This window comes from Lepus europaeus, chromosome 12 (genome assembly GCF_033115175.1).
Source record: "Lepus europaeus isolate LE1 chromosome 12, mLepTim1.pri, whole genome shotgun sequence".
In the NCBI taxonomy this organism is placed as follows: Eukaryota; Metazoa; Chordata; class Mammalia; order Lagomorpha; family Leporidae; genus Lepus; species Lepus europaeus.
Window position 1 is genome coordinate 748,061 of NC_084838.1, and position 12,119 is coordinate 760,179.

The 12,119-nt window shown below is 71.1% G+C and overlaps 1 protein-coding gene across 1 annotated transcript; it reads left to right on the forward strand.

The window, feature by feature from the left end:
• The first annotated feature begins 8,541 nt into the window (after positions 1-8,541).
• Positions 8,542-12,092, forward strand: DPP7 (dipeptidyl peptidase 7). The gene is made up of 13 exons (XM_062207174.1): positions 8,542-8,626; positions 8,720-8,833; positions 9,021-9,160; positions 9,256-9,419; positions 9,693-9,828; positions 9,904-9,985; positions 10,210-10,376; positions 10,450-10,510; positions 10,852-10,970; positions 11,043-11,199; positions 11,283-11,347; positions 11,726-11,796; positions 11,871-12,092. Exons 1-13 carry the CDS (start codon positions 8,551-8,553, stop codon positions 11,971-11,973), a joined length of 1,455 nt encoding a protein of 484 aa, XP_062063158.1. The 5' UTR covers positions 8,542-8,550; the 3' UTR covers positions 11,974-12,092.
• The last annotated feature ends 27 nt before the right edge of the window (positions 12,093-12,119 follow it).

Genomic DNA, 12,119 nt, shown 5'->3' on the forward strand with positions numbered 1-12,119 from the left:
CCATGCCTCACGCCCGCTGCGTCTTCACGCACGCGGTGAGGCCCCCTGAGCCGAGAGGAGAGCCGGAGGCTGCGGGGGCTGCCCGGTTCCCGCTCCCCGCCCGTGCTATTGGAGCGGGGGCCAGCGCTTGGGCTCGGGAGCCCCCTGGTTCTGGGGCCCAGGAACGCAGCAGGGCAGACACTGGCGCGGGGCCAGGGCATGGCCCCCGCTGGCCTGGGGCTGGGGGCTCGGCGCCGTGGCAGTGTGGGGAGGAAGGGCTCAGCGAGGCGGCTGGCTTCAGAAGCGGGGTTCCCGGTGCTGTGGGTGCCGCGCAGCCCTGGTCAGGGCCAGGCTCCAGCTAGGGCTTTTGTCCCCAGTGGCCGGGGTGGGGGCTTCCCCGGGCCCTGTCCTTTGCTTTTCCTGGGGGCAGCACGGCGAGGCCCTCAGGGCCTGGGCTGCCTGTCCTGCTGCTGTGGCACTGCATGGGCTGGGCCTGGGGCCCTCTGAGTCCAGCTGCGACCTGGGTGCTGCCTGGCGCCCTCTACCGCCCCCTGCTGCCTATCTCCTGGGGTTTCCCCTCTGCTGAGACTCGTGGGCAGGGGATCGCCGTGCTTGCGGCTGCTCCACTCCAACTCCGAGGTCCTGGAAGGGGCTGTCGATCACAGGCATAGTCCCTCCTTGGCCTCAGTGGATTGGCCAAGAGGTTGTCATATGACCCAAGTAGACCAATCAGGATTATTCCCTGGAATTTTGGGCAGATCAGGCCCTGGGGCAGGGGTCTGGGAGTGGGCTCAGGGCCACCTGTGGACACTTTGATCAGCAGGAGGAGCTGATGGGCAGGAAAGAAGGGACAGGTGCGTGGCTGACCAAGTGGGCAGAGGTCAGGCCCTGTCTGGGAGGTGGTGCGGGGAATGGGGCTGACCCTCGAAGGCCTGGCCACAGGTAAATAAATGGTTGTGAGTCCCTCACTGGGGCTGAAGGACCCTCGCAGAGAGCAAGCCCCAGACACTGAGGAGGCGACCTTGCTACCCCAGCCTGACTCCCCGTGCTGCCCCTTCCAGGCTGGCTCCCGCGTGCCCCCACCACTAATGCCCGGCTCTCAGCCCCCACTGGCCCTGCAAGCGTTGGGGTGCAGCTCTGGAGAGCTGTGGGAGATCGAGACCCCGGCCCGCGAAGCCAGCTCAGAGCCAACAGCACAGAACTGCCTGCGGCTCTCGCTTTCTGAACAACGGGAAATGGAGGAGCCAGGCCGGGGGAGGGGGGGCCCTGTCCTCGGCCACCAGGCTCTCCAGGGCGCAGTGGAAAGTGGCTGCCGCCAGGGCGAGGCCGGGCAAGAACGCCCCTCCCCTGGGGACAGCAGCCAGCCGCCTGGACACGAGGACACTCAGGTGGCCCCGGCAGACGCCAGTGTGGAGACGAAATCCATGCTGACGGCCAGCAGCTTGCCGGCCCGGGAGCCCAGCACCTGGGAAGTGGGCAGCGTCCGGCAGGGCCGCAGCCGCATGAGAGACGCTGGGCCTGAGCCTGCCTGTCACCTGCTCCCCAGTTCCTGCCCCCAGGGAACCAGGGGTCTGGCAAAGATAGTTTGGAGCTGACAGCAAGTGGCCAATCTGTGAGAGGAAAAGTCGCACTCCACCAAGACTGAACACTGGGGACAGGCGCCCTGGGGCGGCAGTTACCTGGGACGCCGGCACCCCAAAGCCCGGTGCTGGCTCGCGTCCGGCCTGCTCCCGTTCTGACGGTTTCCTGCTGTGTGACCCACAGTCCAGGGGTCCCTGCCACCCACGTGGAGGCTCCAGCTGCTGCCGGCATCTGCGGGGGGGGGAGGGGGAGCACACGGAAGTGCTCTCTCTGCCTTTCAAATAAATAAAATCTTAAAAAAAAGATTTCTCCCTCCTTCTCGGTTTTTCTGCCTTTCACATAAAATACATCTCTTTAAAAAGAATCTCTCCCATCTGCTGGTTCTCTCCCCAGACGGCCGCAACAGCCAGGGCTGGGCCAGCTGGGTGCAGGAGCCAGGAGCTTCATTGGGTCTCCCACGTGGGTGCAGAGGCCCAAGGACCTGGGCCATCCTCCACTGCTCTCCCAGGGGCATGAGCAGGGAGCCGGATGGGAAGCGCAGCGGCCGAGGCTGGAACCGGCGCCCAGGTGGTTTGGTGGTGCTGCGGGTGGCGGCTTCCCCGCCCCCGCCCCTTCCTGCACCAAGGCTGCACTGTCGTGGTCACCGCCGCTTTTTCTCCGCCGGGGTCAGTCATCCAACAGTGTCCGTACTCACACATTTTAGGATCAACCTGTCGATCCTGCCAAGACCGACAGGGGGCGCGCTGCTTGCACAGACCGGTTACGGAGAGCCAGCCTCCGCCTGCTCCGACCGCTTTGCTCGGTGGCGTTGGGCGGATTTCACTGGCTGAGTCTGGTGCTCCAGTGTTTTCGCCTTATTCACGCACCTGGGGATTTACTCGGCTGTATCTTCAAGTCGCGCACTGTCACGGCAGGAATGAGATGGGTTTCTGAGGACCGAGCGCGCCGCTCCCACAGATTGGGCCGTGCATTCGCGGTGCCGGCCCGGACGCCTCGTGTTTCTCTTCCTGCCCGGTGGAGGACACAGAATTGCATCTGAACGCCTGGCCCCCGCGTGGATCAGAGCCAGGACCCCCATCAGGGTCTCCCACGGGGTCATCACTTGGGCCGACCTCCAATGCCTCCCCCTGCCCATCAGATGGGAGCTGGATCAGGAGTGGAGTGGATGGGACTAGAACCCGCGCTCAAGTGGGAGCCGGCATTGTGCACAGCAGCTCCACCCACTGAGCCACAGCACAGGACCCCATGTAGTTTTTTTTTTTTTTTTTAACATTTATTTATTTGAAAGGCAGAGTTACAGAGAGAGAATCGTTCACTCCCCAGATGCCCATAATGGCTGGAGCTGCACCAATCCAAAGCCAGCAGCCAGGAGCTTCCTCCAGGTCTCCCGTGGGTGCAGGGGCCCAAGGACTTGGGCCATCTTCTACGGCTTTCCCAGGCCATCAGATGGGAACTGGATCGGAAGTGGAGCAGCCAGGACTTGTACCAGCACCCATATGGGATGCCGGCACTGCAGGCAGGGCTTTACCCACCAAGCCACAACGCCGGCCCCCCACATAGGTTTTTTTTTTTTTTTTAATATATTTAAGGATTTATATATTTGAAATGCAGTGAGAGGGAGAAAGCAGAACGATGGAGAGATCCTACACCCACTGGTTCACTCCCCAAATACCCGCGACGGCCAGGGCTGGGCCAGGCCAAAGCCAGGGGCCAGGACTTCTCCGGGTCTCCCCCGCGGGTGCAGGGCCCAAGCACTTGGTCATTTTCCACTGCTTTCCCAGGCCACAGCAGAGAGCTGGACCGGTAGCACAGGGGCCAGGATCTGACATCAGTCCCAGGTTCTCCCACGCAGGATGGACCCGAGCCACACTTGGGTCACACACTTCGTGGCCTCGCGTTAGGTGGTCCCAACACTGTTCTGGGAAGAGACCCCCAGACAGCAACATGGAGGCCACGGAGCCGGGACACCGGGCGCCCCCGTCCCTGGTTCCTGACAGTGCTTTGACCCCCTGGAGCCGTCAGTCACCGCTACCCCCGCCCCCAGGTCCGCCTGGACCTCACTGACCCTGGGCGCCGGATTCCCAGGGCGGCCGTGGAACTGCAGCGTTTCCAACAAGCCCCTTCTGCCATCTTCCCCGACCCGGACCCCACCGTGGACCCCACGGGCAGCACGGCCCGCAGGACGCAAAGGCATCGCGGGGAGCCCGCCCATGCTGACCGCAGGAGGCCGGGGACACCCTGGCTTGGCGTCCACCGGGTCCCGGCTCCCCGGAGGTGTCCGCCGCGGGCCTGGATGTAACGGGCGCAGGGCCTCGAGGGTGTGCGTGGAGCCGCCACGGGCTGGGCCGCCCTGAGTGTCCTTCCCCGTCTCCCCGGCGGGCCTCTCCCTCCCTCGGCTACAGGACGTGGAGCCCAGGGACGCGGCCCCGCCCGGGGTGGCCCAGGTCACCGCCCTCGCACGCCGCGGGGCACAACCGCTCGTGACCACAAACGTCGCCTCGCGCCGGCCCTCGTGACCGCGGGCAGCCCCAGGGGCGGACAGCTGGGCTCTGCTTCCCGCAGGCGCCGCCAGGGGCGTGGCCCGGGGCCGGGGACCGGGCGCTCGCGGCGGTGGCCGAGGCCGGAGCTCTCTGGGGCCCCCGCCCGGCTCTCGGCCGGGACCCGGGGCCACCCGGCGGGTCAGGAGCCCGGGGGCCTGTAGCCTGGCCCAGCCCCCGCCACTGTGGCCATCTGGAGAGTGAGCAGTGGACGGACACTCGCTCGCTCCCCTCTCCCCGCGCGGCCACGCTCCCGCACTCGCACCGCGGACACCGCCAGCGCCAGCAGCTCGCGGGAGCGCTGGGGCCGCAGGGCAGGGGTCTCTGACTCGGACCCTGCGTGCCTGGAGGCGCCCGAGCGAACCCGCGGGACACCAAGCGGGCAGGGAGCGCCGCGCGCCGCCGCCGGAAGCGCCTCCGAGCCGACCGGAAGCGCGCGGCCGCTGTCTGCGCAGGCGCGTGCGAGCGAAGCGGACGTGACGTCGGCGCGCAGGCGCAGTGAGGGGAAGCGGGCGCCCCGAGGCTGGTCCCTACCGCCCCAGTGGGAGGCCCGGAGGGAGGTCCGGCTCCTGGCTGCGGCCTGGGACCTCGCCTTTTAAATAACATGAAAGTAAACGCGCACTTAGGTAAAAAGTCTTCCACACCACGTCCTGGGCGCTCCGTGCCCGCGGCGGGGGCCTCCCAGCGCGGGGGACCCGGGCCCGGTGCTGCGGCCCGAGCGGACCCTCCGGACGCTGGGGCCTCCCTGGCCCCCGACCCCCGACCCCCGGCCCCGGCCCCCGCCCCCGATCCCCGCCCCCGGCTCCCGCCCCGGACCCCCGCCCCCGACCCCCGCCCCCGGCCCCCGATCCCCGCCCCCGGCCCCCGCCCCCGATCCCCGCCCCCGACTCCCGCCCCCGGACCCCACCCCCGACCCCCGCCCCCGGACCCCGATCCCCGCCCCCGGCTCCCGCCCCGGACCCCCGCCCCCGATCCCCGCCCCCGGCTCCCGCCCCGGACCCCCGCCCCCGATCCCCGCCCCCGGCTCCCGCCCCCGGCCCCCGATCCCCGCTCCCGGCCCCCACCCCCGACTCCCGCCCCCGGACCCCACCCCCGACTCCCGCCCCCGGACCCCGATCCCCGCCCCCGACCCCCGGCCCCGGCCCCCGCCCCCGATCCCCGCCCCCGGCTCCCGCCCCGGACCCCCGACCCCCGACCCCCGATCCCCGCCCCCGATCCCCGCCCCCGGCGTCCACGTGACGAGGCAGCCCACCCCCGGACCTGACACGGGGTCTCGGTCACCCACATCCTCGCCCAACAGTGACGGCGAAGAGGTTTTAGTAGAAAAAAACAAAAACCCGGCGTCTCCTCGAGGGAGACCGGAGCACACTTGGGGAGGCGCCCGCGGAACCTGGGAGCCTGCGGCGCTGCGCTTGGAAGCCCCACTTCTCCCCTCCCCCTCCCTGCCCCTCCCTCCCCATCTCCCTCTCCCCCCCTCTGCTCCCCCACCAGGACCCGCGGCCGCCGCCCTGCCCGTTCTCCCCCTCCCCCTCTTCCCCCCCTTCCATACCCCCCACCGCCTCCCCCCCAGGACCCACTGCTGCCGCCCAGGCCCTGGGTGCCTGTCGGGGCCGCTTCAGCCGGGCTTTGGCCAGGACGGCACAGGACCCGGGTTTGCGGACTGCACCCCGCGGAGAGAACTGGATAACGAAGCAGGGGAAGACGGGGGAACACAGCAGAGCAGTGAGCGGGGAGCCGGCAGCTCAGACACAGCTCCAGGGAAGACTGGGGACACGGCGTCCCGAAGACGCGAGCAGCTCTCAGATGCACGGGGTCGCCAGAGCGAGGGTCTGGGGGGGAGGTGACCTGCACAGCACCCACCGGGATCCCAGCATCCGAGGACCCCCACTTCCTGCTAATACTGTGCCCCCTGCACCCCCCCAGCAGGTGCTGGCTCAGTGCCTGGCTGTGCCCCCCCCAGCAGGTGCTGGCTCAGTGCCTGGCTGTGCCCCCCCCAGCAGGTGCTGGCTCAGTGCCTGGCTGTGCCCCCCCAGCAGGTGGTCACTCAGTGCCTGGCTGTGCCCCCCCAGCAGGTGCTGGCTCAGTGCCTGGCTGTGCCCCCCCAGCAGGTGCTGGCTCAGTGCCTGGCTGTGCCCCCCCAGCAGGTGCTGGCTCAGTGCCTGGCTGTGCCCCCCAGCAGGTGCTGGCTCAGTACCTGGCTGTGCCCCCCCAGCAGGTGGTCACTCGGTGCCTGGCTGTGCCCCCCAAGCAGGTGGTAGCACATGGGTCCCTGCCACCCGCCTGGGAAGTGGGAGAACTGGTGGGTTTCCCAGCTCCTCGGTCATCTGGGGAGGGGGAACCAGTGGGTGGAAGGCTCTGCTCAAGTAAAGGAAACAGATAACCAAGCGACCTCCAACCGGGAAAAGCCAGGTTCTGCTGGTGAATTCTACCCGGTGTTTAAGAACTGACACCAGTCTTTCTCCACTTCTTCCCAAAAATTCAAGAAAAACACTTTCACATCCATTCAGAGGCCAGGGCCAGCCTGATACCACGGCCAGATACAAACACCACGAGGAGACCACAGATATGGTGGGCGCGGCAGGCAGAGGGCCGAGCTGCGGCTTGGGCGCCAGCACCCCACTGCGAGAGCCCTGCTGGAGCCCCGGCTGCTCCACTTCCAATCCAGCTCTCTGCCGTGGCCTGGGAGAGCAGCGGAGGACGGCCCAAGTGCCTGGGCCCCTGCACCCGTGTGGGAGACCCGGAGGAAGCTCCTGGCTCCTGGCTGTAGCCTGGCCCAGCCCCCGCCATTGTGGCCATCTGGGGAGTGAACCAATGGACGGACACTCGCTCGCTCTCCTCTGCCTTTCACCTAATAATTTTTTTTTTCAATTGTCAGCAAAATACAGATTGTATCCAACAGTGCACTGAAGATGTTAAACACTGGGGCCCAGGGACAGGCCCTGGGGAGGCTGCCAGGGTGAAGGGGTCGTGAGCACCGGACAAAGCCCCTTCTGCGGTGCCCACACGAGGGGTTGGCCCCGTGGGAGCAGAGGGCTGCAGAACCACAGCCAGCGACAGATTCCTCTCCTTTGTAAAGGTTGCTAATTTATCTGAAAGGCAGAGAGAGAGAGGGAGAGGGAGAGCGAGTCCTACATCCACCGGTTCACTCCCCCATCCCTGTGAAAGTCAGGGCTGGGCCAGGCTGAAGCTGGGAGCTCAGAACTCAGTCCAGGTCTGGCACGCGGGAGGCGGGAACCCCAGTACCCGAGCCGGCCCCTGCTGCCCCTCTTGCCAAGGCAGGGATCCCCCACAGCCGGCAGCTTTGAGGCCTGAGGGGACCCCCACATCTCGAGTCGGGAGGGGGCGCCTGGCCCCGCGTGGTACCCAGATGTGGACTGGGGGTGGCGGGGCGGTGGCCCCAGAGGGACTGGGGCCCAGCCCCCTGGGTTCTTTTCAGCCAGGACCTCAGCCCTGGGAGCCGGCAGGTGTCCCTCGGTGGGAGGAGCAGGCCACAGGTGCGGGGCTGGCTCCCTGGGCGCCGGGCCAGGGTCACAGGCAGCCTTCCCCATGGAGTCTGCCCACGGGCGGTGAAGGCTGCGTGGGCAGGGTGGCCACAGCTGGCCCTCCGCTCCCACACGGAGCCTCTGCTGCTGAGGGACGTGGACAGGACAGGAGGTGCCCCTGCCCTGGGGTGCCCCGCGGGCACCCCAGTGTGCCAGGTCCCCAGGGCCCTGGCGTGTGGCTGGGGGACCCAGCTGTCCTGGCTTCTGACCTGTGCGGGGGCTGGTGCCCTGGTGGGGCGCTGGGAGAGTGGCCGTCCCAGGTTGGGAGGGGACAGCTGCTGCCACTCCCTGCCCCCACGGAGCAGACCGCACAGTGGCCTGCAGCCGCCTGGGGCCTTTACCATGGCAGGATGGGTGGGTCCCGTCACCATGCTGCTGCCACAGGCGTGGTTTCAGGACAGGGCGAGGGGCAGAGCCCAGGAGAGCCCAGGGCTGGGGCCCGCACCCCAGAGGCCAGGCCCCTGTGCAGCCCCGGCCAGCGCACGGGCGCGTCAGGCGAGCGCCTGGGCCGCTGTTGGTCCAGTTAAAGAGCAGGACAGCAGGGCAGGGAGCCGCGCCTGCGCTGGGACCGCCCTCCGGGGTCGAGGGGAGATCCAGCCCGGGCCCAGCTGCCCCTGGGCGAGCAGGGACCCCCGCCCGCTGCTTAGGATGGGCTTCAAGGGCAGAAGCCCCCGGGGTCCCCGTGGCGGGGGGTCCAGGGCAGGCGCTGGTGCAGCCGGCTGTGCCCCCCTGAACAGGGGTCCTTGGATAGCCACTGTGTCCGGTCCCGGCGGGACTCGCGGGGAGGGGGCTTCTGCCCCGGTCCCCGCACCCCGCAGCCCCCGCTGTGCGGGCGCCGCAGCCTTCCGGGCGGACCGAGGACCGGAAGCCGGGGCCTGCGCGCGTCACGTGACCCGCGCCGCGCCGCAAACATGGGTGCCGGGTGCTGCCCGCCGTGGGCCCCGCTCGTGCTGCTGGCGCTGGGGCTGCTCGGCCGGCCGGCGGCGGGTGAGTGTGGCGGCGCCCCGGCCCCGGCCCCGGCCCCGGCCCCGGCCCCCGGCGGGCGCCCCGCGCCTGAGCCCCGCGCCCCGCTTCCCGCAGCCCACAGAGCCCCCGACCCCGGCTTCCGCGAGGGCTACTTCGAGCAGCTGCTGGACCACTTCAACTTCGAGCGCTTCGGCCACGAGACGTTCGGCCAGCGCTTCCTGCTGTCGGGTGAGCGCCCCGCCCGCCTCGCCCGGCCCCTCACCCCGCACCCACCGCCCCTCCCGCCTCACCCCGCATCGCCCCCTCCCGCCTCACCCCGCCTCGCCCGGCCCCTCACCCCGCACCCACGCCCCCTCCCGCCTCACCCCGCACCCACGCCCCCTCCCGCCTCACCCCGCATCGCCCCCTCCCGCAGACAAGTTCTGGCAGCGGGGCCGCGGGCCCATCTTCTTCTACACCGGGAACGAGGGCGACATCTGGGCCTTCGCCAACAACTCGGGCTTCGTGGTGGAGCTGGCGGCCCGGCAGGCGGCCCTGCTGGTCTTCGCGGAGCACGTGGGTCGGGGCGCGGGGCGCGGGGCGCGGGGCGCGGGGCGCGGGCCGGGGGCGCGGGCGGGCGCGGCTCAGCGGCGCCCCCTCGCGGCCCGCAGCGGTACTACGGGAAGTCGCTGCCGTTCGGCGCGCGGTCCACGCTGCGCGGGCACACGGAGCTGCTGACCGTGGAGCAGGCGCTGGCCGACTTCGCCGAGCTGCTGCAGGCGCTGCGCCGGGACCTCGGCGCCCAGGATGCGCCCGCCATCGCCTTCGGAGGCAGGTGGGCGCCGGGCTGAGGCCGCAGGAGCCACGAGGCCCCCCGCAGGTCGGCCGCGCGTGCTCAGCGCAGGCGACCCCGGGCCTCCCGGCCCCTCGCCCGCACACCCAGATGTCCTTCTGCCCCCCACGCCGCGCCCTCGGGTCCCCTGCTGCCCACCTGCGCGGGGCGCGTGGACGCGTCAGGCTCTGCCCTGTGGCGTGGGAGGGGGCTGCGGTCGGGGGAGGGCTGATGCCCGGGCGGAGCCGCGGCCACAGCCTGGTGCCCCACGCCCAGCTACGGCGGGATGCTGAGCGCCTACATGCGGATGAAGTACCCCCACCTCGTGGCGGGGGCTCTGGCCGCCAGTGCCCCGGTCCTGGCCGTGGCCGGCCTCGGCGACTCCTCCCAGTTCTTCCAGGACGTCACGGCGGTGAGTGGGGTGCGGGGCCGGGGGGCCCGCGGGGCGGGGTGGGGCGGCGGCTGGTGCAACGCGGCCTCCTTCCAGGACTTCGCCGGCCAGGGCCCCCGGTGTGTCCAGGCTGTGCGCGACGCCTTCCGGGAGATCAGGGACTTGTTCCTGCAAGGAGGTGAGGCCGCCCCTGCCCGCTCGGCCCGTGCCCACCCGCAGCCGCCCGCACTGCCCGCCCCCGCTCGCCCGGCCCCAGCCCGCCGGCAGCCACCCCCCACCCCCGCCTGCCCGAACCTGCCGCAGCCGCACCCCCACCCCCACCTGCACCTGCTGGAGCCGCCACCCCCTGCCCGACCCTGCCCGCACGGCCCATCCTCGCCGCCCCCCCACCCCTGCCTGCAGCCTACGCCCGCGTCAGCCGGGACTTCCGCACGTGCCAGCCGCTCTCGGGCACAGAGGACCTGACACAGCTGTGCGTGTTCGCCCGCAACGCCTTCACGGTGCTGGCCATGATGGACTACCCCTACCCCACCGACTTCATGGGGCGCCTGCCCGCGCACCCGGTCAAGGCAGGTGTGGGGCTCTCACCGGCGGGGGCGGGGCCGGGGCCGGGCGCCGCTGAGCCCCGTGCCGCACCCCCAGGTCGGCTGCCAGCGGCTGCTGAGTGAGAACCAGCGGATCGCGGGGCTCCGGGAGCTGGCAGGTGCGCTGGCGCGGGCCGGGCGGGGCGGCCGGGCAGGTGCGCTGGCGCGGGCCCGGCGGGGCGGCCGGGGCAGGTGCGCTCTGGGGCTCCCGAGGCTGGCGCGGGCCGGGCGGGGCGGCCGGGGCAGGTGCGCTGTCGCGGGCCGGGCGGGGCGGCCGGGGCAGGTGCGCTGTCGCGGGCCGGGCGGGGCGGCCGGGGCAGGTGCGCGCCGGGGCCCCCGAGGCTGGCGCGGGCCGGGCGGGGCGGCCGGGGCAGGTGTGCTCTGGGGCCCCCGAGGCTGGCGCGGGCCGGGGCAGGGGCGGCCCCGCGCAGACCCCGGGGGCCGGGTCGCTGCCGTCCAGGGCTGGTCTACAACGCCTCGGGCTCGGAGCAGTGCTTCGACATCTACCGGCTGTACCACAGCTGCGCCGACCCCACCGGCTGCGGCACCGGCTCGGACGCAAGGGCCTGGGACTACCAGGTGCGGGGCGGGCGGCCTGGGCTGCGGGGTGGGTGCGGCGCGGCCCCGCCTGACCCCGTCCGCCGCCCGCAGGCCTGCACCGAGATCAACCTGACCTTCGACAGCAACAACGTGACGGACATGTTCCCGGCCCTGCCGTTCACCGAGGCGCAGCGTCGGCGCTACTGCCTGGACACGTGGGGAGTATGGCCGCGGCCGGACTGGCTCAAGACCAGCTTCTGGGGGGCCGGTGAGGCAGGGGCGGCAGTGGGCGGGGCCTGGGCTCGAACCCCCGCACGCGGGCCCTCACCGCGCTGGCCACGCCCCTTGCAGACCTCAGAGCTGCCAGCAACATCATCTTCTCCAACGGTGACCTGGACCCCTGGGCGGGGGGCGGAGTGAGTGCCCCTCCCGTGAGCCCCCCACCTGGACCCCTGGGCGGGGGGGGGCGGAGTGAGCGCCCCTCCCGTGAAGCCCCCACCTGGACCCCTGGGCGGGGGGCGGAGTGAGTGCCCCTCCCGTGAGCCCCCACCTGGACCCCTGGGCGGGGGGCGGAGTGAGTGCCCCTCCCGTGAGCCCCCACCTGGACCCCTGGGCGGGGGGACGGAGTGAGCGCCCCTCCCATGAACCCCCCACCTGGGCGCTAGTCCGGCCATTGGCACTGCCCCCGCGCCCCTGCCCAGTTTCCCCTCGGCTCAGGGGCTCCGCGGTCCCCGTGGGGGGTGGGGCGGAGGCGGGGCTTCCGCGCGTGATGGGCAGGTGCTCCGCGGCCGCAGGTGCGAAGCAACCTGAGCGCCTCCCTCGTCGCCATCACCATCCGCGGAGGAGCGCACCACCTGGACCTCAGGTTTGAGGCGCCCCGCCCGGCGGGGAGGGGAGGGGTCTGCCCGCCCACTGAGCCTGCCCTCTGCTGCCCCGCAGAGCCTCGCACCCAGACGACCCCCTGTCCGTGGTGGAGGCCCGCGTGCTGGAGGCCTCCCTCATCCAAGAGTGGCTCCAGGCAGCCAGGCGTGAAGGGCGGTGAGCCTGGCCCCCGCAGCGCTCTGGGCAGAGGCCGACCCCGCCCGGCCCACGGAGCGGGTCCCCGGCCCGCGTGGGGAGGGGGCCGAGCTGCACACCAAATAAAGCGGCCTCCAACCTCAACCCGGAGTTCATCTGAGGGCTCCTGGG

Bases quoted from the DNA above. Each gene is read 5' to 3' on its own strand.
- DPP7 (XM_062207174.1), top strand. From the start codon at position 8,551: ATGGGTGCCGGGTGCTGCCCGCCGTGGGCCCCGCTCGTGCTGCTGGCG. The intron at 9,161-9,255 runs GTGGGTCGGGGC...CGCGGCCCGCAG, and splicing joins TGCTGGTCTTCGCGGAGCAC to CGGTACTACGGGAAGTCGCT. The intron at 10,971-11,042 runs GTGCGGGGCGGG...CGCCGCCCGCAG, and splicing joins CAAGGGCCTGGGACTACCAG to GCCTGCACCGAGATCAACCT.